At 48.8% G+C, this 24,063-nt stretch overlaps 1 protein-coding gene across 6 annotated transcripts in view; it reads left to right on the top strand.

Annotated features, from left to right (window-relative positions):
• Positions 1-23,562, top strand: part of RRBP1 (ribosome binding protein 1) — a 55,761-nt gene extending 32,199 nt beyond the window's left edge. For 4 of the 6 annotated variants that reach the window (XM_073339722.1, XM_073339717.1, XM_073339719.2 and 1 more), the window contains 17 exons: positions 3,516-3,654; positions 4,574-4,761; positions 4,930-4,967; positions 6,393-6,483; positions 7,655-7,747; positions 8,568-8,660; positions 8,764-8,844; positions 9,006-9,095; positions 9,709-9,801; positions 11,553-11,624; positions 11,857-11,952; positions 14,523-14,606; positions 17,575-17,676; positions 19,061-19,144; positions 20,336-20,434; positions 21,566-21,709; positions 23,064-23,562. In XM_073339722.1, the coding sequence (XP_073195823.1) occupies positions 3,516-3,654; positions 4,574-4,761; positions 4,930-4,967; positions 6,393-6,483; positions 7,655-7,747; positions 8,568-8,660; positions 8,764-8,844; positions 9,006-9,095; positions 9,709-9,801; positions 11,553-11,624; positions 11,857-11,952; positions 14,523-14,606; positions 17,575-17,676; positions 19,061-19,144; positions 20,336-20,434; positions 21,566-21,709; positions 23,064-23,102 (1,626 nt within the window). In that variant the 3' untranslated portion in view covers positions 23,103-23,562. The remainder of the gene's footprint in view (positions 1-3,515; positions 3,655-4,573; positions 4,762-4,929; positions 4,968-6,392; positions 6,484-7,654; positions 7,748-8,567; positions 8,661-8,763; positions 8,845-9,005; positions 9,096-9,708; positions 9,802-11,552; positions 11,625-11,856; positions 11,953-14,522; positions 14,607-17,574; positions 17,677-19,060; positions 19,145-20,335; positions 20,435-21,565; positions 21,710-23,063) is intronic. The other 2 variants (XM_073339720.1, XM_073339721.1) reach the window with 2 other exon arrangements.
• The last annotated feature ends 501 nt before the right edge of the window (positions 23,563-24,063 follow it).

Here is a 24,063-nt window from a genome sequence, read left to right as displayed (position 1 = left end):
ATTCTCAGCCATATAAATGTCCAACCCAACTGTGCCACGGCCAAGCGTCACTGCAGCACAGAGCAGGGCAAAGTGACACACGACTCGGGTGCTCTAGGACAGTGATTGCCGTCCGCTTGATAACAGGAGCATCATAAAAATAGTTCCACTCTGAAACTTACCGGCAGCGTGCCTCTCGTCTGAGGGGGTTTATGATATGAAGTGTACCAGAGTTCTCACGCAACAGGGACCTTGCACTCTGTCTCTCGCAACCTCTGCTCTGTCAGAGCTTGTTTACCTGCAGACAGGTGAGAAAACTGGTTTTGCATTACTGATGGGGAATGTGGTGTGTTTTTTTCCTTTTTTTCCTGTTCCTGCTTTTTTGGTGGCTGGTTTTGTTACCGCATGGGCGACACTTAAACACTACAGCGCTGGGTGTCAATATAGGAGCCGTGGGTTCATGGCGCGCAGCGTATGGACCCCGTAATGCCTCATAGTCAAAAATATCGATTCTCAGGCTGTAGTTCGATTTAAAGGGGAGACTTGCGGTATTGCTTCTTACTCATATGCACAGATGACATGCAAGGAAGTTAGGCCATGAATCCTAAAGAGGTGGCAGCCAGCCACTGTCTCCTGAAATGATGTTGGCGTGCGTTCAGCAACAGCAGGAAATCCCAGCTTCATGGTAGCAGAGACCCATATCACATTACAGCTCTCACAGAAACCTTCATATTGCTCTGCTGTAAACTGCCTTCTCTCTCCTGAGATGTGGTTTGATGTCTTTGATTGCTCCCAGTTCAGAATGATCCCTCACTCTCCCAGATCTTGGGAGACAGGCCAGTCCTCGCTTACAGACCACCCCCCAACCTGAAGCAAATACTCGCCAGCAACTACACAACAGAGCCATTAACCCAGGAACCTGTCCTTGCAACAAAGCCTGTTGCCAACTGTGTCCACATATCTATTCAGGGGACACCATCACAGGACCTAATCACATTAGCCATGCCATCAGGGGCTCGTTCACCTGCACCTCTACCAATGTGATATATGCCATCATGTGCCAGCAATGCCCCTCTGCCATGTACATTGGCCAAACCGGACAGTCTTTACGCAAAAGAATAAATGGACACAAATCTGACATCAGGAATCCTAATATTCAAAAACCGGTAGGAGAACACTTCAACTTCTCTGGCCACTCAGTAAAAGATTTAAGGGTGGCAATTTTGCAACAGAAAAGCTTTAAAAGCAGGTTCCAACGAGAAACTGCTGAGCTTGAATTAATATGCAAACTCGATACCATTAACTTGGGTTTGAATAGAGACTGGGAGTGGCTGGGTCATTCACATATGGAATCTATATCCCTACGTTAAGTATCCTCCCACCTTCTTGTCAACTGTCTAAATGGGCCGTCTTGATTATCACTACAAAAGTTTTTTGTTTTTTTTTCTCCTGCTGACAATAGCTCATCTTAACGAATCAGCCTCTCAGTTTGTATGGCAACTTCCAACGTGTGTGTGTGTGTGTGTGTGTGTCTATCTATATCTATCTTCTTACTCTATGTTCCATTCTATGCATCCGATGAAGTGAGCTGTAGCCCACAAAAGGTTACGCTCAGATAAATATGTTAGTCTCTCTAAGGTGCCACAAGTCCTCCTATTCTCTTTGCAGTTCAGAATAGGCTCCTCCCGATACACATTAATGCATGTTCAAAGCATGCACACTTCTTTTGAACTGTGTGCTTACCTGGCTGCAGTAAGAGTGAATGGAACTGGGGAACGGGTCAAGTCTCAGGAGGGACCTCCTTTGATGTGGCCCCAGGGGGTCAGGCATGCAAGCTTGAGGGCCACCTGGCTACCAGACAAACGCAGGCCTCTTGACATGTAACACTGGCCTTTCTGCATGATCTACAACTCTGCCTACCTGCTGCATCCATTAATGTTAACAAAATAATGGGCACCTGACTGAAATATTTCTAAGTGAATAATCTCTGTATCACGCTAGTTTAAGGCGACATGGTATCTTTATAGGGAAAGAGAGCTAGCTGTGAACATGGCTGGTATGTATATATGGGTGTGTGTGTGGATCTTCTCTTGGAGACTGAGTCAATCTCAAGTGACTTAGGAACTTTTAAGCATTGCCCAATATCTGAGCTAAGTTTGTGCAGTTGCACAACGTTGTCATCCCTCTGAAAGCTTTCAGAGTTTGAGAAATGTGCTTTTAAAATCTGCCTCCCTGCTGATGGCTGTAGGAACGGGACAGATGGAGGGGAGTGTTGGCCACAGGTTGCCATAACTTTATCCTCACTGGGGGCTCTTGTCGGAAAGGGGGAGGAGAAATAAAGAGAGTTTCTCTTTTAGCGTGATCATCACATTCTCTGCTCCTGTGTCTCCATGAAGGGCCAGCCAATGCGTGCCCTTCTCTTGACACTTCTTGATGTGGAAAGATTGTACTCTGCCCAAACCACACTGAAAATTCCACTGAGCCGAACACACTTCACCATAATAACGTATCGAGTAACTCTGTTCCTAGCCAGCTGGATTCTGTAGCGGCTGGGTGCTTCAGCTACACATCTAGCGTGTGCCATTGGCAAGAAAAATAAGCAGGCCCTCCCTGCCATGGGGAGCAAATGCCCTCCCCGGGAACCCTGCCCCCTGCAGGGGTGAGAATGGGCAGCAAGAACACACTAAGTGAGGGGATGGGGTAAAGCATGAGACGTTGGTACCGAAATAGACAGGGCTTATTCTAAGAAGGCGCTCGCCAGCCCCTCGAATTGCTCGCAGCACAGAAGCTAATGGGAATACAGGGCAGAGATTTCAGCACGGACCATGCTCCCTACCCTGCTGGCTAGGTAAGCAGCTGTGTCCTGTGCCAGCTGGAGCTTTGGGGTTGACTTTAAAGGAGGCTCACCACAGTGGTCCTCCACCCCCAGGCAACTTAAGGGCCAGAGAGATGCATTGCTTTGAAATGAGAATTTTTTCTGTTCCTTCCCCTCACTGGAAAAAAAAATTCTCATTCAAACCAAGCAAACATTTCTGATCACTCCATCGAGAATCTTCCCAACAGAAAACATTCTTCAATAAGATTTTTTTTTTTTTTGGACCAGCCCTAAATATCAGATGTGCAAACTGTGCACACTTGACTTGCACGTGGAATTACCATGGTCGTGCACGTATGGTGAGATGCGCTTGCATCCCTGGCTGTCTGGCTTGTACCATGTTGGAAATTGTAGGCCCGCTTCAAAAATCTCACCCTAGGAATATACAGTAACAAGCACGGCCCCAAACTAGGGAATGGTGGGGGGGTTATACACAGAACAACGCTGCCAGCTGAGGGAAGGAGGAGACCATTGAGGGGCTTGTATACCTCCAATCCAAGTGCTGTGCGTGTGAAAGCTTCCTGCGTGGAGAATGCTGGGAGAAGACTGGGTTTCAGACAGGGCGGGACCTGGCAGACCGGCAGTGGGGCTGCTCTCTCCAGCCTGGCTTAGTGTCTAGCGCGCTCTTCTTTTTTTTTTTTTTCCCCTCTCCTTCATGCAGACTTCTCAAAAAGAAACGGAGGCGACACTGCAGAAGAGGCTGGATGAAGTAAGCGAGGAGCTGCGCAAATCCCAGACCAGCTACAAGAACCTGCTGGCGGACACGGAGAAGGTGAAGGACCAGCAGCAGAGCATTGCTGGTGAGAGGATGCTGCAGGGATGCCCAGGAGGGCGCGCATGCTCTGCCCTGGAGCTCAAACTTTGCCCTCTGCCGGCCTTCACCTCGCTAATGCTAGCATGTTCCTTTCTGAAGCGGAGCAGGGCGGGCCTCTGTGTCTGAGTTTCAGCTGCTGGCCCTTTCCCAGAGGCCCAGCGGGAGCTGGGGAAATCCCAATGGTGATTGTCTGGTGGCCTGCGGGTGCTGCTGGGGAAGTGCTGAGAGCAGGAGTGGGGAGAATTGGGCCTTTTGTGGGGAAATGCCAGTGGGAGCTGGGGTGGGGTGGTCCGGAGCGGGGCAGCTGCGCTAGCCATGATGACGACACCAGAAGGCAGGAGGTTCCCAGTTTTAGCCTCTCTGAGGCTCCGTCCTGCCTGGTGTGGTGCTAAGGGTCTGACTCTCAAAGCTGAAGCACTGGTGAACTCGCTGCTTTATGTGGGGTGCTGCTGCACAGTCCTGCTTCACGGGGGGGGGGGGGGGGGGGCACAGCTCCTGGCACGGTAGATCCTCCACTCCCCCTTGCACGAGAGGACGGCAAGCGTGTGCTGCTCCCTGCTGTATCGTGCACAAGGGCTGGCAGGTTAAAGCCGACACTTGGGGTGGGGTGTCTTGGCCAGCCATGTTGTCAAAAATCCATCACTCTGTCACTGACGCGAGAGCTACAATAAAACGCACTCATTCTTCCGGGTGAGCCTGCAAATAACCGTCCATACTGCCTGGTCTCGCTGCGCGTGTTCTTTACCTGTCTGCCCAGGACCTTGCTGTCTGAAACGTGCTCGTGGTCCAAAGCCCTGTCCTCTCTAGGGCTAACTTTAGCTCTGGCCGTCTACGTTCTCTCTCCCTCTTTGAATCTGTACACATCTAACTTGCCTCTGTCTCCTCTACCCACCTTCCTCTGGCAGAGTCTGAAGCCAAGCTGCTGTCCTATGAAATGGAGGTGAAAAGTAAATCGGAGGAGCTGAGCACCCTGAAAGTGAAGCTGCTAGAAGCCAGCTCTGAAAATGAGCAGCTCACAGAGAGGATCAAATCCATTGAAGCTCTCCTGGAGGCAGGCCACGCGAAGGAAGTGGAGAAAGACGCAGACTTGCAGGTCAGCGCCACGGTGGTGGTCCCTACATCTGAAGGGGAGAGCAGGCCTGGGATGAAGCGTGACTTACAGCATTGCATGCACCGTAAGCATGCTGGAGAGGGGGTGGGGAGCTGTCCTGTACTGTGTTTATAATGCATGTATTAAAGGCAACCTCTGTCTAACTTTCAGGCAGCTAATCAAGCAGAAGTGAGCCAGCTGCAGTTAAGGTAAGACTGGTGAATGTACTGCTCTCTCCATCCGTGCGCTGAAAGGCTGCACCAAAGGAGTCAGGGCTGGGATTCCCTTCCCCCAACTTTCCCGTGAGCTGTTCATATGCTGACATTACTGGGGTGCTGTCACTGAAGGCAAAGTTAAACGGAGTGCTCTAGCTGACTTCTGGCAGGCGTAGGCCATGTAAATGTTGATTCGCACGCTGGCCTACACCAACGGCTAGTCCATTTTGAAGTGACACTTCTTGCAAATGCACGAACAGCTGAAGACCTAAGGTGCGTTCTAGAGTTGACAGGCTTTGTAGTTCTATACAAGCTTCCCATTTTTGAGAGATGCTGAAGTAGAGGCCAAGTTTGTGTCAATCAAAATGAAGTTTGCCTGCCAATCAGAGCAACTTAGCAATACCCTCTTAAAATTTAAACCAGTGGCAGACTTCCTGAAAATAAATCTATAGGAATGACTTTTCAGACTGGCTTTATGCCCACGAACACCCCTGGCCTGACTGCAACGGGAGCTACTAGCATGCCAGTCGCTTACCTGAGTGTCTCCATGCAGCTCCAGGTTCCTTGGCCCAAAGCTTTCAGAATTGACTAGTGATCTGAGTGCTCCTGAAAAGGGTGGGTGCCCGATGCTGCTGGGAAAACCAGGCCCCCTTCAAGGTACCGAGCTGACGGACAGAAACTGTGGCACCCAAGTAACTAGTCGTTTCTGAAGATTTGGGCCCTTCACTCTCAGTAGCCATTTTTGAAAAATCTTGGCCTAGTTTAATTTCAGACAGAGGTGAGCTAAGAGCAGTTTCAAGTCCTGCGTCTCACCCTACAGAGTTCACAGCTTGACAAATTGCACTCTTGTTTTGAATGCTTGTTTTCCTTTCCTGGTGCCCGTTTTGAAGACCCACTAGCCAGTTTCTCCTGTCTAATTAGCTGAGGACACAGGGGAATCGGTACAGATAACTGTACTCAGCAAACTGGTTCTAACTTGGGCAATTGTATCCTGTCCTCCCCCAAAAAAATCTGTCTGTCTGCCATTTGCTTTGGGCAAAGATCTTTGTTTTATTTTTATTTTAAAATAAAGAGAGACCCCAAAACACTGGTGCATATTTGGTGGAATCTCCATCATTGGGGATTTTTAAGAGCAGGTTAGATAAACACCTGTCAGGAATGATCTAGATCATACTTAGTCCTGCCGTGCGTGCAGGGGACTGGACTCGATGACCTCTTGAGGTCCCTTCCAGTGCTATGATTCTATGTTACTGCTGGCACAGTCTGGCTGCATGTCACTGAGGTCTGCAGGGACTTCTGGCACTACATAGCTGTCCTGTTAGCATGCTGGGGTGCATGGGGAAATTTGATCATGACTGCTGACAGCACATGACTCGGTGAAGAGCACTGCTCCAAACACGCCCTCTTGTTTCATTGCAGACTTCAAGCGAAGGCTGAGCAGGTCTCCTCGCTCGAAAAGGAAGCTATGGAGCTGAGAGAGATAATCGAGCAGCAGAAAATGAAAAACAATGTGCGTGACTGGACGAGCTGAACTCCTGTTCCATCAGCACAAACCTGAACAAGCCCCTGATTTGCGTTTGACCAACAATTGGGTTTTAAAAGTTGCCCAATAAAGTTTAAAATGTAGGGTTGGGCAAGTCAAAGGCCTAACTTCTCCGTGCCCTGAGAGACGCTCGTCTCTATCCGAGGCACCTAGGCTACTGTTGGGGTGGCGTTCGCACGCTTGTGCCCTTGCTAGGAGAGAAGCTGGCTGACTCCCAAGTAGCAGAGGGCTAAGGGCTTGTCTACGCTTCCGTGCAGGGTTGAGCTAAGAAACGTAACTTCAGCTACGTGAATAGCAAAGCTGAAGTCGACGCGCTTAGATCTACTCACCGCGGTGTCTTCACTGCGGTAAGTCGATGGCTGACGCTCTCCCCTCGACTCCGCTTGCGTGCCTTGTTCTGGTGGAGTACCGGAATCAACGGGAGAGCGCTCAGCGGTCGATTTATTGCATCTAGACTAGACGCGATAAATCGACCCACCGCTGGATTGATTGCCGCCCGTTGATCCGGCGGGTAGTGCAGACAAGCCCATAGTCTTCGGTGGGGGAGTCTGACAGAGGAACAAACGAAGCTGTGGTCTGGGCCTGGCAGCCCTCTGGCCGGGTGGGGGTGGAGAAGGGTCTCCAGCTAGCCAAGCTGCCTCTGTGGGCTTAGTGTACCCTCTCCATCCTGTGAAGCAACACTAGGAACAAGGCTGGAGTTTGCCACGGGAGTGGGTGAACCACTGAAGCAGGCCAAGCTGCATCTTAAGCAGGCCTTTAAGGGATGCTCCTAGCCGCTGGGAATGGGAGTACTGATGAGTTGGCGAACGGGCCTCTTCCTTCCCACCTTGCCAGGAGACTCGATGGGCTGTGACTGCAAATAATGAGGTTCATACCTGATTATCTTAAGGTATTGGACCACTGCAGTGAGAATCCACGTGTATGGGCACATACATGGAGGGCGTATCGCAAGATTTAGGAGTCTAAGCAAAATCTGGCTTCCTAAATGGGATCATCAGAATCCCCCTCCCCCCCCCCCGCAGCTCCGTGCTGTGGATCCATAACTTCCAATAGCGGCAAGTAACATCATGCTAAGCAAACCTTGTGGTGGTCTCCGTGGCAGCACGTGGCTTATTCCTGCGTGCGTCTGTCCCAACAGGATCTTCGCGAGAAGAACTGGAAAGCAATGGAAGCTTTGGCCTCGGCTGAGAAAGAGCGTGAAGAAAAGTTGTTTTCTTCCACAAAAGCAAAGGTGAGTCTTGCCTCTATCAGTAACAAAGGGGGGTCTGGTCTTTGGAGCCAGACTCTGCTGCCGGGGAGCAGCTACAGAATGAGGGACCTGTTAGTTTCTAAACTGAATTTCAGCCTCTCTCTGTTTGCACAGATTCTGTTTAAACCCTGTGATTACTCTCTGTGCATGTTGACCCCTTAGAGCTCTTCCAGTAAAACTTTGCCACAATCATTTACTCTTGGGGCTTGATCCTGCAACCACCACGCATGGCAAAGGAATAGTGCAGAGAGACTATTGAGTGCTACAGTGAAATTTTCTTTTCAACAGCGCTCTCCCATAACTTAACTGCCTGAATTCTTTGAAAACAAACTTTGTACGGAGGTGTTGGTGTTTTTCCTCTCTCAATATTGGTGGTGGTTAATGTTGGCGTGTCCCTGGCAATGGTGTGGGAAGGTAGCAGTGTTGTAACGTTCTGTAAATGTTATGGTGAAAGGAAGATGATGCATATGGCTCGTCAATATTGCCGCGTTTCCGACTCGTATAGAGATGTGCAGCATCACCGCACGGGATGCTGACCTCATCAGATGGGCGTCTCAGAATGGGAACTTGACTCCTCTGTTCTTGCGTAACTAGCCTCGTGGAGATTTGTGCAAGTTTTGTTGTTTTGGCTTCTTTTTCCCTCCCCTCTTCTGCAGTGAAGTATCGACTGCAAAACAAAGGCCAGGCCCTCAGCTTTGTATAAATCGGCATAATGCCATTGACCTTGGTGAAATGAGAACAGCTGGGATCTTAAGGTGCTGACTTAAGTTTAGTTCATGAAAACCTATGTTTTCTCTTTCAGGAGGATTTGGAGCAGCAGCTTAGCGCAATTCAGACGCAAACAAAGCAGACGCTGCTTTCTCTCTTCCCGCAGATCACTGTAGTTCCACAACAGGTCGGCACTAATATTCTCATGCTATTGGAAGGTGAGCAGATAGCTGCGCCAGTGAAGGAATGGGATAGACCAACTGATGCTCTGTTTTTATTTGTTTAATCAGGCTTACGGGGTGTGGCTACAGGAGTTTAAGGAGAAGAGTCTGGGAATGCTAGAGCAGCAGACAGCTAAAACAGAATCTCTTGTAAGTGATCTCGTAAGCACTGGACAGCCATGCTCCAAACATCTTGCTTTCTGTGGGTGTTGGTGTAAGGCTTAGCAGCTACAGACCAACATCAAATCTAGCAGCAGCTCTTGGGGGCACGGGGAGAAGGGGGCCCCCATTAAAACTCCTTTTTCTTTCAGGATTCCGCGCTTAAATTAAAGGAAGCAGAAGAGGCGCAGAGCACTTTACAAGCAGAATGTGAGCAGTACAGAACGATTCTTGCTGAGACGGTAGGTTAAGCCATTCAGGCCGTTTCTCCTCTTCGCTGAAAGTACCACTCCACCTTTCTTGCCACTTACGAAGCCAACTGACTTTGTGACAGCCAAACCATGTCTATAGTCTCTGAAGACACTGCACAGATGGGATGCATGTGACTTGCAGCCGTTGTTTGGAGGTTTTTGCAGAGCTTGGTTAAAAATATTTGCTGTCCGAATCCATCTAGCTTTCTTATTTCTTAGTAATTAAGATAGAACTGCCCTTGAAATGCTACGGCTCTGCTACAGCATGGTTTGAGAACATAGAATCCTAGAATACCCTGGTGCCCCTGTTCCCCACGCACCCGTTATCAGGTGCTTGATACAATGTGCGAAGATGCCTAGCAGTTCCTCCATGGTGGTGGGTCCCTTCCTCCCCTAGTTTTGCAGAGACAGTCCAGTGCTGAATCCAGCAGGCGGTGGCTGCTTCCCTAAAGAACCTAGAAGCCAAGCTGACCTATTGATTTCAGTGGGCGCTAGACCATGCCCATAACTTCCTGCCTTGACAGCAGTTTGAATGCGCCCCCCCTGTGAGCCTTCCCTTCTCCACCTGCCCAGCCTCACACTTTCGTCCCTTCTCCCTCGGCAGGAAAGAATGCTCAAAGACCTGCAGAAGAGTGTGGAGGAGGAGGAGCACGTGTGGAAAGCAAAGCTAACGGCATCCGAAGAGGAACTGCAAAAGGTGCATCCTAAAGATTCTCGTCTGTGTGTGAGCAGGAATCCCTGGGGTGCTGGCTGCCTATAGTGCTGGGAACCAATGGGCTGGTGACGTAAATAACAAGGGGGTCATAATGATCCCTTCTGGCCTCAGTCTATGAAATGCAAGGGCTTTTAGAGGTCCCTTGCTAGGGAGGGGCACATCTTTAAAAGGCTCTGGGGTTGAACTTGGTGTAAAAACACGTCGTCTTAAATAAAGATAGCACTTTCTTTGCCCTCTGCAATACGGCATGGGCACGCGCTGGGAGGTGAGAAGGAAAGTTGCCCTCTGTATAAGCTTCTGCCTCGCTGAGATCCTGACACGCACATTCTGCCTCTTGAGCTGGTGACGGTATTCCATTACTTACCTTACAACATTCGCATCCAAGCTCAAGAATCAAACTCCGGCACCTCCACTCCATGCAGGGGAGTCTGGAAAGCCTTTTGATGTTCAAAGAGCTGGCTGTGTCAGAGCACAGAGTGCACGGCATTCTTTGCAAGGCTGTTTTTCCGTGCTACTTTCGGGACTCCCCGCTGTAGAGGAAATTGGCTACCTCTACAAGTCTGGATTGATGCTGGCATTGGAGTGTACACTGGTACGCGTCACAAAAGAGCCCCATTCAAGCCACCCACAGTGTGCGTAATCCTCTCCAGCTGTCTGTCTCGCTGCAGACAAGAGATACTCTGGGCAGGATGGTGCATAAAGGCTGAGCAAGAGGCTGTCCTCTTAAAAGGATAACCCTTTAGAGAGTGTGGGAATGAAGGGGTGTGGCTGATCTCTTATTCCTTAGCTGGTGTTCATGAGAACTTGCCTGGGCATACTACATTATAAAGGAATTTAAAATGTCCCTCTAAAAAGATTTTACACTCAAAAGTGTCTAAGCTTAGCATTGTGAAGCTCAGTATTTGTGTCAAATAGATAATGTTAAATTTACTCTGGTTACAAGGGGTGTGTGTAATTCCCACTCCCATGAACACCAGAGTTTTGAGAGAAGCTGGCTTTTTTCCTGTGATGGCGGTGCATGAAATCAAGATTCTGCTGGCCATATTATGTTCTGTCTTGCCCATGCGTGTAATGTGAAGTTGTTGAGGTTGCATGGATGTAGCTGAACATAATATGGCCAACAGATTTGTCATGGTTGGTGACTAGAGTTGGTCAGGAAATGACGTTTTCCTCCTGAAAAACAAAAACTGAGTGGTGGCTTTTTTTGTGTTAATTTTCCATTGAGGTTTTCAAACTTCAAAAATGTTCAGTTTAAAACCAAAAAAATTTCAGGTGGTGGTGATTTATTTATTTTATTTTATTTTACTTTATTTTTGGATTCTTCAGCAAAAATGTCAATGCCCTCAAAAAGCCATTTTTTTCCCATCAAATGCAGCCAATAGAAAACATTCTACTGATTGCAGTGGTGACTCATTAGAAGGGAGGAACCCAGCTTGACTCTCAGATCCTTGGCTTAGTTTGCAGGGATGACTGTATCGTCGTCTCTTTTTGGATGCGGTTAGTAATGCGGCAGCACCTAAAGGTTCCAATCCTGGATCAGGAGGCCAGTTATGCCAGGTGCTGTACAAACGCAACAAATGGTCTCTCCCTCAAAGAGTTTAGAGGCTAACCGCACTGTGCCATTTTTAGTCGCTTGTAGGAGACATTTTAGAGGAGAGTCCATGCTGGGAAATACGGCTTATTAACACTTTCTTTCTTTCCATTTTTTCTGGGGGGGTCAACGCTTGGTGTAGTCCCAAGTCCAAGTGAAATCTCTTGCAGAGGCTGTGGACCAGGTGAGGGCAGAGCTCCAGAACACAGATCAGGTATGGACATTCTCTCCTACTCCAGAAGGAAAGGGTACTAATTTCTGCTGCATCCCCAGAACTTCCCTTTAATGTTGCCAGAGAGAGGCGATTTATCATTTCTTCTAAAGCCCTCTGGGGGCAGGGAGGTTGGGAGAATTGGTCTTGCTGGTCTAGAGAGGCTAGATATGCAAACAGATGAACACCTACATCGTGACCAATCAAATCACTGGGCTCTCCTTGTTTTAATCAGCTGAAGGAATATACTTCTCTTCTGGAAGCACAGTTGGAAAATCACTTGGAGACTGCCAGTTCAGAACGCCAGAACTACACAAAAGAAGTTGAAGTAGTAAGTGTTGGTCATCTGTTTGGGGAGCTGGGGAGAGACTGAAGCTAATCGGGGCCAGGAATCTCCAGAGCTTTAGTCCAGTGTGCTAGCCGCAAGCTCATCCTTCCCCTCCAGGAGAATAGGTGGTATCTGCCTCATTAACAGCTGGATCCATTCCTGACTTGAAGTGAACGGAGAGTTGTGCAGAACAGTCGCTCCTTTTGAGGTTTTTAAACACCCCGAGCATCTCTGAATGGCTGATGATGAATTCCCCTGGCATTAGGGTTTAGAAGGAGAAGCTAAATGAAGCCATGGGTGTCAGAAGACACAGAGGGCACTGCCCACTCCTCTCCCTGCAGACCCACCAGGCTATGTCTTTGGGGCTTGTCTTAACATCAAATCTGGTGTTTGAAGATAAGCAGCCGAGTTAGCTTCAGGTGGGACTGAGCTAGAGCTGCTTGCGTACTGAACAGAGTGCGGGGTTGGCTCGGGTGAGAGCGGAACTCCTCAGTCATTCATGGCTTTGCAAAGCCTTGCGTCTGTGTGTAAATATGCTGCCTGCTGTCGGCCTTGCTAAACGAGCCGGCCAGGTGAGGGGTGAGATGCTCCACCTCCTGTCCCCGTAGAAGCCGAAGAACTGCTTAGAACAGAGAAGTCTTCGATTTGCAGACTAACTCCGAAGGGTTTGAAAGGGAAGGAGTGGTTCTGAAATGGGCAGCAGGCTGGCATGGTGACCGCTAGGCCCCGGCCGGACCTGCTACACCTTCACTAGCCAGAGATGTGGATCCTATTTCACTAGCCTGCCTCTGCTCACAGGTGGACAAACAACTTCTTTAAAATGGGCTTTACGAGTCTTCAGGCTTGGCTCTCAAACCTGTTTGTTTTTTCAAAGGTGCCTTAGGGAGTCGGGCACCTGAGTCCCGTTGAATTGTAGTGGGAGTTGGATGCCTAACTCAGGCTTCTTTGGCAAGCCAGTCATAGATCTCTTTCAAGATGCTGGCAAGTAAAGAGGCTGCTCTCTTGACTGATGATTTAGCTGTTCTGGCCCTCGCACCATAAGTGTACAGTGTGCGACAAACCCAGACCGCTCCCTGCCCCAAAGGTGTGTAATGTCAGGTAAACAGATGCAGGCCAAGGTGAGGCGTTGCATGCTGGGTGGCATAATGGTGTGAAAGGCTCACTGGAAGCAGTAGCTTAGGACAGAGAGGCTCTTGCCAGGTTGAATTTGAAACCCTCCCGAATGGGGAGGACAGCACGAAAGAGGGCACCAAGCAGCTGGGAGAGCAGAGGTGTGAAGTGGGAGGGGAGAGGCCTAGCGTATTTGCAAACCAACTAGCGAACAGGAGCAGCAAACAGGCGAGTTTTACAAGGGGGTTCTCTGGGTGCAGGAGAAGCGCCTACGTAAGCCTAGGGGGTGAGTGAGATTTTGTTTGTTTGTGTGTTTGCTTGAGGGGTGCTTGCTTGACGTTTTTCTTGTGTCGTCTGTTCTAGGGGCTGAGTGCTGGGCCTAGCGGTCTGCTGGGCAAGGCTGAGAGCTTCCTAAACAGGGTCTAGCCTGCCATCCTTTGCTCCCTGATCCCTTGACAAGGGGCCAGGCTAACTTGGGGAGATCAGTTGATAAGTGCAAAGTAATGGACATTGGAAAACATCATCCCATCTCTACAAAATGATGGGCTCTAAATTAGCTGTTACCACTCAAGAAAGATCTTGGCGTCGTCATGGATAGTTCTCTGAAAATGTCTGCTCAGTGTGCAGCAGCCGTAAAAAATATCAACAGATTGTTAGGAACAATCAGGAAAAGGCTAGATAATAAAACCAGAAAATATTATAATGCCACTATGTAAATCCATGGTACACCCACACCTTAAATACTGTGTGCAGTTCTGGTTTTCCCATCTCAAAAAAGATCTATTAGAATTGGAAAAGGTGCAGAGAAGGGCAATGAAAATGATTCGGGGGATGGAACGGTTTCTATCTGAGGAGAGTGAAAAGTCTGGGACTGCTGAGCTCGGAAAAGAGACAACTTGGGCAGGATACGATAGAGGTCTATACAGTCATGATTGGTGTTGAGAAAATGAGTAAGGAAGTGTTGTTTATCCCATCATGTAACACAAGAATGCAGTCACCAAATGAAATGAATAGGCAGCAGGTTTAAAGCAGACATCACACAGCTGACATTCAACCTGTGGAATTCATTGCCAGGGGATGTTGTGAAGGTCAAAAGTATAACTGGGTGCAAAAAAGAATTCGATAAGTTCATGGAAGATAGGCCTATTAATGGCTATTAGACAAGATGGGCAGGGACGCAACCCCATGCTGTGGATGTCCCTAAACTACTTACTAGCAGAAGCTGGGACTGGATGACAGGGGATGGATCCCTTGCTAATTGCCATGTTCTGTGCCTTCCCTCTGAAGCATCTGGCACTTGTTGCTGTCGGAAGACCGGATACTGGGTTAAATGGGCCTTTGGTCTGACCCAGTACATCCGTTCTTATGTAACTGATCTGCTGCTTCTTCTCCCTGCCACTCCAAACTCCCAAGCTTCTTCCAGACACTAACACAGATGCTGACTTCCCTCTTCTTTTTTCCAGTTGAGACAGCTCTTCTCTGAATCCCAAGAACAGCTGGACGCAGCAAAAGCAGAAGCACAGAAACAGAGCAAGGAGCTTGCACTGGTAATGGCTAATTGCTAGATAATAGCTAATCTAAGGTTGGGTCGACACTTAGAAGTTGTTGTCTCTGTAGAACTATTTTGGTGAGGGGTGTGATTATTTGTAATGATGTATCAGTACAATCTGTAGTGTGGATGCAGCTCTACTGATGCACAGGTACAGGTACCTTTATATCTTTAGAGCTTGTCTACATGGGAATGCTCAAAATTGTTCTGAATTAACTTACAAAGTGGATTGAAGTCCCCTTCGTTTTCAGGAATGGCTATACTGGCGTAAAGCACTCTCATCCTGGCATAACTCTGCCAACACTGGATCTCCACTGAACTCCGCATGGGGTCTGACTTCAACTGTGTCCAACTCCAAATGCCTGTGGAACCATCTGCTAGGGGGATTTGTATTTTGAACATGCTGAAGAAGGCGGCAAAGGGTTTCACACCATGAAACTCTTTGCGATTTCTCATTGTTGCTTTCATGATTAGACCAGATTTTTCAGGGTTCCAGCTATGCTGGATAATTCCCAGGCGGAAACATGAATTTAAGCTGCTGTAAAATATATATAACCCAGCCAGGACTTACGCGCTACTGGGTCATCTTCAGCGTGTCGAGGAGTTACCATGCGAACTGACTCTCTGGGCACAGAGAATGATGCTCTCATGGGTCCAGGGTTCAACTTCATGGATCAAATAACAAATTGACTCACTCCCCGTACCTTGCGTACACACACCACTATATTAGAAGAATGTTAGGGTTGCGAAGTCTAGCACGTAAATTGGGAAATGCCAGTGTAATCTTTTCACCAACTTTTAAGACCAGAAGGGACCACGCAATAATCTAGTCTGACCTCCTGCGTAACACGGGCCAAGGTTGCAAAGGTAGCCTTAATTCTGGCATTTCCTATGTTAAGAGTGCTTGATTTTGCCACCTTATTATTTTAGTGCAGAGTGTCTGTCTAATACATATGTGCACACATTCCTTGGTTGATTGCCATTGGATTTGGCAGTAGGTCCCCTTATGGGAGGGATCCTGAGGGCATCCAGTGTCCCTTAGATGTCCTTATAGATCATCTGTTGGCTGGAGGAATCTTTCTTTGGGTTCCTTTTGAAACTGGCTTTTCTGTATGTAGGAATTAGCCATAGAAATCTATGAAGGTTGCCCTGTCTGTCTCTGAACCCATTTGATCAATGTGATGTGACTGCCCTGTAAGAAGAAGTGTTAAAAAGTTAACAGGATTGCTACTCCTAAGGGTTAACAAATCATGAGTTTGTCTTAAAAATGCCAGAATCTTTTATGCTGGATTCTTAATTGCTTTCCGGGGTTGGGAACCTTAAGGCTCACATTTCAAGCTGTTCTTTCCCAACATGAGGGCTAGAAGCTTTATTTATTTTATTTATTTATTTATTTATTAATTAAACAAAAGCTGTGGTTCTCACGTAGTTGTGTAACTCCAGGAACTGGAGCTTTCAGAAAAGGAGTTTGATATTGGGAGACTCGTGATAAAATCCTGAGGGTTGTTTACACTTTTTAAATGGACGAGAGCCAGGCAGTTCAAAATCTCCCTCCTCAGTGGACCGTCTGGTTATAGCTTCTTTTGAATAATGAAAGCCTCGCATGCACTGTAAATCTAATCATTTGGATCATTCAGGTAGTTGTCACAGATCTATACCCGCTGCGGAGGAGTAATTAGAGCAGTCAAACAGGGAAGCAATTCCAGGTATTTAGCAACTTCTGTTTTCATCTCTTTTCCCAGAACAGGACTGGTTGTAAATCTTCTAACCTTCCAACCCACGTCTCCGTAAAGGGCAGGGCAACACTGGGAATGGGTTGAGCGACTGCAGGGCACCTTGGCAAGCTGAGTAGAAATCTACGCTGGCTTCTCTTGATAGCAGCCGCTGGCTCTGCAGCTCTCATTGGGAATGTTACTGTTCATAACAGAAGTGGAGATCACTTTAAAAAATAAAGGTCCTTAAACAAACGCAGGCAAGGTGCAGTGTCCCTGCTCAGACCCCAGTTTTGGCCTGCGTGGCTTAGAAAAAAGTTGTAGAAAGACCCCACTTAGGATCTTCCCCGCCCACCATCATGGTTGAGTCATTTTTGTGTGATAAGCTGCTCACCAAGGAGTTCTCAGGCAGTTAATAGAGTGTCGTATTAAAGTGGTTCCCTGCCTTTCAGTTGCTATTGCACTGTGAATGTCCCGCTCCCCAGAGAAGTAAATCCTTTACAGAATTCGAATGCAAGCTCTGGTGTCTTCTGGATCCATTGCAAAATCAGCCGTGTTTGGGATTCCTTCCGCAGATGACCTGGTTGGAAAGCAAGACTGAATTTATCAGCCCCATGCCCTCCCTGTAATGTTACCGACTATCCATTTAACAGCTACTGTACTTGGAAAACATGGACTGATGCTCTGGCCCTGATCCTCCAGTTGGCTCCACCTGGATCTGATCCTTTTGTCTCTGAGGAACCCTAGGAGCACATGTAAACAGAGAAGTCTGACTGTGGGGATTCCACTGCAGGATCAGGGTCTGTTCTTGTAACCCTTCCATAGGGTTGAGTTCGTGGCAGGTGAATTTCACTGCAGCGGGTACCTGGCGAACCCCATCCATACCAGTGAGGTTGCAGCTGTTCTTATGTCACTGAGTCTGGTCTGATAAACTTTGAACTGTTACTTTTGGGCGGTTTCAGGAGGATGTGCTGTGTTGGATCTTCATGGATCCCTTCTGCGATTTCCGAAGGAGCGCAGTGGGATTTGGGTGTCTCATCCTCTTAGGCAGCTCTGGGAATCTCTCCCCCGTTGCTCAGCTAACTTCCAGTTGACTTGTTCAGGCAGCAGAACAAATCTGACCACAGCTGCGTTCCTACTTTTGCTGGCCGCTAGGAGCCTTTTCCATTGGCCACCCTCCCTACCTCAAAGCTTCGCCCGCACCTTGACCGCCACTGTGTGTCACTGAGCCAGGCTTGCTGGTCCTTGTTTCAGGTCAGGCAGCAGTTGAGGGAGATGAAGAACCGCGTGCATGATGGAGAAGCAGCTGGGTCGCAGGCTGACCCAAGCGAGTGCGAGGCCCTCGAGGTTAGGGCGGTGAGACCACTGCACGCTAAGGCACTGATTAATGACTGCACTTGTCCCATCTCCTGCTCGGCACCTGCATGATAATTGTGTATGGCTTCACTGATGACTGTAGACCGTGTGTGTTGTGCTGTTTCTCTGGGGCTTCTATTGAGATGGTTAATTTTCTTAACTAGATAAGGGAGGGGAACAAGCTTCACGTAACAAATATTCTTACCATGGCCCATTTGTAAAGAGAGGATTTAAAAAACCCACTTTCTTTTCGTAGTTCTAGTGGGCCCCAGCTGAGACCAAGGCCCCATTGCGCTACGTGCTATACAGAGACCTAGTAAGAGACAGACAGCCCCTGCCCCAGAGAGCTTTGTTGAAGTAGATATCACGCAGGGTGGGAGGAAGGAAGTGGCATTACACATGGGGGAACTGATGAAGTGACTTGCCCAGGGTCATGCAGGATATCTGTGTCAGAGCTGGCAATCCAGCCCAGATTTCCAGAGTCCCAGCCCCATGCCTTAGCAGTGAGACCATCATCTGATCACTTTCTGAGCAGAAATGAGGTCTGGCTTTGAGCAGTGCTCCCTGCTTTTGAGACCTCCTTGTTAGATGACAGTGGGATGACTCCTGGGCTTAGTGGCAGCTTTAGGGGATCCAGGGTCAGAAGATGGGTGGGCAGGGAGTCCTGCAGAGTTGATGCACTGAGTCCTTGAAGTGAGAGAATCCATTACACTGAACTCCATGTACTCTCTCTGGCTGGTTTTACAGGGTGCTGCCTTGTCTACTCAAGGGGAGGGCAGTCACCATGTGAGGCCTTGGAGGGTGGAGAATTCTGGTCTTAAAGGGGTTCTTGAGCTAAGGATCAGAATTCAGAGGGGCAAAGACTTTGCGTAGGATTGGATTTCTAATCTCACTAACCGGAGTTGGGTTACAGGAATTAACTGAGAGTCTTTCAGCCTAACCTTTCTCTCCTCATTAGCGTTCTGACCCCACAAGCTGTGTTCTCTGCTCTTTGGGTCTTAATCCTGTCCATTGTGGAGTTTTCCCCAAGGTGCTGTGTTGCCCAAGTGGTGGGGAGCTGTCAGATGAGATGGGTGGGTCAGTCTACTCTTGGCCTTTGCAAGCGGCTCCAGTTCAAGTTGCTGGGGTTGGAACAAGGGGGGAGTATAGCACCAAATTGGGCAGAGACTGGAAGTGTAAAACTACTGGCTAGAGATTTCCTTTTGCTTAATCTTGGAAGCCTTTGGGGATTAGAGATTGGAAGCAGGGCGTGGCAGCTGCCCTTCAGGGCTTTGGGGAAAGCTCTAGGGTCTGTCTCCGTTTATCTACGTGTAGCAGGCTTCGGTGTCACGTCCGCTCCAGTTGATCTTTCCAGTGTGACTGATTCACTTTGGTTTCTCTGCAGTTGAAAACGCAGCTGGAACAAACGGAAGCAAATGTGGATAACGAGCAAGCACTGAGGCAGAAGCTAGTGCTGGAGTTTGAAGAAGTAAGTTCGAACCTGCGTGTGCGTGGGACTCTCTGGCCTGCTGTCTGTGAAAAGGACTTGGAGGGAAGCGAAGCCCCCCCAGACAGAAGGACTGTGTTTAAACCGATGGAGGGGGGAAAGTCCTTTTGAAAGGCTGTATGTGATCACCAGCATAGCAGAATTTTCATTACGCGGGCTCTTCCAAGCTGTTAATATGGGCGGGATGGCAGAAGGTCAAAATAGATGGTCGCCATCCCTTCTGGCCTTTTGTCTATGCCTATTACTGACAAAGACCTGAAACTGAAAGCAACAAGTTTGGTTCTTTAATCACCTGTTGTAAAATGCTGGTAACAGCCCAATGAGTTACTTTAAATAGTGAAGTCTGTCTCTGGGCTGCAGGAAAACGACTCCCACAGTCTGCTTCCGCTGGGTTGAGTTGGCTCTCGTTGGAGTGTGTTTTGTTTTATAAGGCAGCTCTTCAAAAAAGTGGAAAACTAGCCTGAATTTAACCAATAGGACCCTGGCCTGTAAATGTGGGGAGGACAGGTTGGCTGCTTTTGTCCCCAGTGCTACTGGGGAAAATGCTACGATGTTCCACGCAGCTGCTCATGGGGCGGTGGAGGAGCAGAACACGGGTCTGCTCTGGGCGCACATGCTAGCCCGTTAATTCTGGCGTGAAATGAATGAAGGCTGTTTGAAATATTGCCTTGGCCTGCCTCTTTCTAAGGAGTAAACCATCATGGCTGCTGGGAGGGGCGTGGCCGCAGAGGGATCTTTAAAACTTCCTGAGCCTGATGTGTGCGTTCTGCTGGCAAACTTGCAGGCACAAGTAATGCCAAGGCCTGCAGTGCACCGGCTAGTTTCTGTTCGCAGTCTGCCACGGGTACATGCAGTGCGAGAAGGTAGCGCGTGGTGGTCATGAGGGTTTACCTTTAAATTTTAAGCTGAGATTTGTTTGAGATGATTCGTCAGTGTAGCCACTGAGAGCAGTGTACTCACTGCAGCGTAGCGGAGCTCTGCGCCGACGGCTAAGCATAAATGTCACTATACCCACTGCCATGTGGCGCTGGGATTCTTGGCCAGCTGAGCTTCCTCTCTGCTCTTCTGGGCCACGCCCTCTGGACCCCTCTGCGCCCTGTCTGACAACCACCCGTTGGATTCTCAAGTATCCTACTCGGGTAGGACTGACCTCTCCAATTCCTGAAACCACAGGCGCAGAACTCGGTGTGCAGTTTGCAAGCGGAACTGGAAAAGCTGAGATCTGCTGCAAACGTGGCATCCTCGGAAACGGAGGAGGTTCAGCACCTGAAGGTAATTCCCTGCACGCCCCCCCTTTGCAGCGTGGGGTCTGCAAGCCCAGGCGGGCGAAGGGCGCCTTGGGCCAGATTTTGGTTCCAGTCTCTCTCTGCTGCCCCGGTGGGTGAGAATTCTCGAGCCTGCGGGCCTAACCCTGTGAGGGACCGGAGGGGGCAAGGGCATCGCGCTCAATGCCGGCAGCTGCAACCTACGAAGCGGGAAGTCTGGGTCCCCCTAGCAGCCCAGAATGCAGCCCTGCCCTTTGACGCAGCCTGGAAGCAGCACCGTGCGTGCTGTGCAGTAAGGGGGTATGGTTGCCAAGCCAGGGAAGGGAAGCCATACGCAGGGTAAGTACTAGGGGCATGCTCACTGCTATTGCTGTGGTCCCTGACTCAGGCCTGAGGGCTGGATCCTGAAGCCATGTCTCACGTCGGGCGTTGCACTGTTTGGGGCCTCGCCTTCAGCCCTTCCTCGTGCGATGTCTCGCTGCAGCCGGCAGAGCTCCCCAGGCCCGGGCTGTGGGATCTGGCCCTTGTAAGGTGGAGGGGGGGAGGAAATAAGACTCTAGGGCTACTTCTCCCTTCAACCCTGGCATCAAGTGTGGCAGGGTGTTTAGGTGAGTCTGAGCCCCATCCTGCTCATTCCCATTGGTCCATGGCACTAGTGAGGAAGGAGAGCAGGCAGGTAAGGAGCAGCTCTGAGACTCTGCCTCTGTTGGCTAGTGACTGGCAACCAGCGTGTCCTCCTGACACCAGTCAGATTTATATGGGAAGGAATGGGGTCAGTTGACTGTGCTGGACGGGGCCATCCATTGCTTTGGCCCCAGCACAGAAGGTGGCTAGACAATTGGTGGGGAGATGAGATCCTGGCAAATGCCTGTCGTGCAGAAGCAAGTCTTGATTCTATGTTCTTGCACAGAGACTCTCATTAAGGGTGAGCAACCTGTGAAATGTGGGGATGAGCATCAGTTACGTATGCAGGGAGCTTCTCCACTGTCAAACAAAAAAGAGTGCAACCCCATCGCAAAAACCTCTCCAGGGGCTCTGAGAGGTGAGAGCGGCCTGTGAATGCTGCTCCCTTTCTCCAGTGACCAGAAAACGATTGATCTAGTTATTGCAAATAATAGTTTACTTCAATTGTGTGCAGGAAAGACTTGAGAAGGAGAAGAAGTTAACGAAGGACTTGGGACAAGCTGCTACCAAACTCCAAGAGCTATTGAAGATTACCCAGGGACAACTGGCCAAAGAAAGAGAAGCAGTGAAGAAATTGAAAGAGCAGCTTCAAGAAACGGTATTGCACCTGTCTTCAAATGGAACGTAACGGTGGGCAGGTCGAACCAGGAAGCCACAACTGAGACTGGGACCCTGTTACGCCAAGCACTGCACACACGTAGGAAGGGATCGTCTCTTACAGTTGTAATAGATGAATCAAAGGGTGGGGAATGTAGCCTCGGCGATGAAGTGATTTGCCCGAGGACGCAGGGAATCTGATAGTTGGCAACAGAGCCCAGATCTCCCGAGTCCCGGCCCAGTGCTTTAACCAGGAGACCATCTTTCAGAGGTCATGCAAGCGTGGGCACGTACATGCCTAATATACAAAAATGGGAACTTTACAAGAGGAGCACTCATACGCTGCCCAGGCTGATCTTAGCGGTGGCAGGACATAGAGTAGAGAAGTCCATTTCCCCTTACCAACTTTTTCAACAAGAAGTCAGATTCTGGACAGTATGACTGTTCGCAGTGGTGGTGTAGCCGTGTTGGTTCCAGGATATGAGACACACACACAGTGGGTGAGGCAATCTCTCTTATTGGACCAACTCCTGTTGGTGAAAGAGACGAGCCTTTGAGCTCCGCAGAGCTCTTCTTCAGGTCTGGGAAAAGTACTTGGAGCATCACAGAATTTAAACTTCCAGGCTCATCTTTTGAAGGTGTTGTGCCAGTTCTCTTTGAGGATGAGGACTGAGAGGTCAGACGTGGAGTGATCGCTTTGTAGCAAGAGTTCACCCACACGTGATAGGGTGGGATTTTTTTGTCTTTTTATCGTTTTCCTGTGAGTTCATCTGAGAACATGAAGATGGTCTGGTTTTACACATGTAGTTGCTGAGGCATTTGATGCACCTTCTAAAGATGAGCCTGGGAACTTAAATTCATAACTCTGCTAGACACAAAAAAATTATGGATTCAATAGAGACCTTGGTTTTATGTCTCATTAAAGGATCTGTAACCTCCTTTTTCTTTTCCTATGTGTGCAGAGGTATTAATTACCCACTTCACTTTGAATGGTTTCTTGCAACATGTGTTAACTCCTTATGCTTAATCTCTTCCACCTTGTATTTCTCTGTGGCACTGAGTACCTTTCCCAGACTTGAAGAAAAGCTCTGTGGAATTCAAAAGCGTGTCTCTTCCACCAACAAAAGTTAATCTAACTGCATGGCCAGAAGGCCAGATCTGGTCTGTAGGGCATTTATGTTAACATCACTGATCAGGGGTTCTTGAGTCAAATGTTGAATCCAGTCTCTGCCATTATGATATTGACATAATTGTTAGATAAACCCTGTCCCTAAGAATCCCTGCTTCCTGAATTACTAAAAACAATGTGTTCTATAAACAATCCTATAACCTGCTCTGCTCTTTCTCTCTTCCAGGGGGAAGACAATGGTTCAAAGGAAGGAACTTCTGTCTGATGGGTCTAAGATCTAGAATTTACTATTCCACTTACCAAAATGCCTTACACGTTCCTAAAATATATGCTCGGTTCTCTGCAGATAAAGACACACAAGCCATTAGTGACCCAAAAACCTCCTAGTTTGAGATTTAAAAGGATACAAGTACACACTGCAGACATACATCTGTAAAGGAATTTTCATACTGTTTTTTCGTAATACTGTGTTCCCTTGGGAAAGCCCTGACTGTGTCAGCCAGCTGCTTCCAAGCCTTTACCTTCTGTAGTAACAGAATCCATGAATGTGCGAAAAGGGAAGACACTCTGTTTGTTCGTTCATCAATCAGTGCAATTTTTGTCTTTTGGCGTGAATGAAGCCTGGAAGGTACACGATGCCCCTGTTTGTTGTTACCAGGCGGCTGTTGGCAAGTGTCCTTGTGAATTTCTGGATGGTAATGCAATTAAACCAATGGTGTAGCTAACTAGGGGTTGTGCTAGTCTTATTTTGAGGCGCCTGCAGGAAACGCCCCTGTTGATGGTATAAAGCGCTGGGATCATAACAGACCTCGAGCCCTCCGTGTCCCAGAGGCCCTATCCCCCAGCCACAGGACGGAACGGAAAGGTGGCGCTCTGCTTTTCTTGCTCTTTCATGAGTGATGTGAGCAGAGAGCGAAGTAGTACAACACTCCTAATTCCACGGTTTGAGCAAGTCCCAGAGAAGGTCCTGGAGCGTCAGGGGAATGTGCCATGTACTAGGAGCACTGAAGACCGCTATGGGCGCTGGCAAGACGGGTTTGAAATGGCAGGAGTGCCAGCTGCATTGGATGAAGCTGTGCCCTGGTCCAGCTTGGGGATCCAGGAAGTTTCCCCACTGCATCGTTTTGGCTGCGTCCCATGTGAGCCTCGAACCTGGAGTTGTCCGGGAAGGGAAGAGCTTTATGGAGAACTAGGGCCAAGCTGTGACTTCAGCTTTTCTGAACGCA

The sequence above is a fragment of the Lepidochelys kempii genome, chromosome 3 (genome assembly GCF_965140285.1).
Source record: "Lepidochelys kempii isolate rLepKem1 chromosome 3, rLepKem1.hap1, whole genome shotgun sequence".
NCBI lineage: Eukaryota > Metazoa > Chordata > Testudines > Cheloniidae > Lepidochelys > Lepidochelys kempii.
Note: the sequence above shows the minus strand (reverse complement) of the source record. Positions and strands in the feature narration are given on the sequence as shown.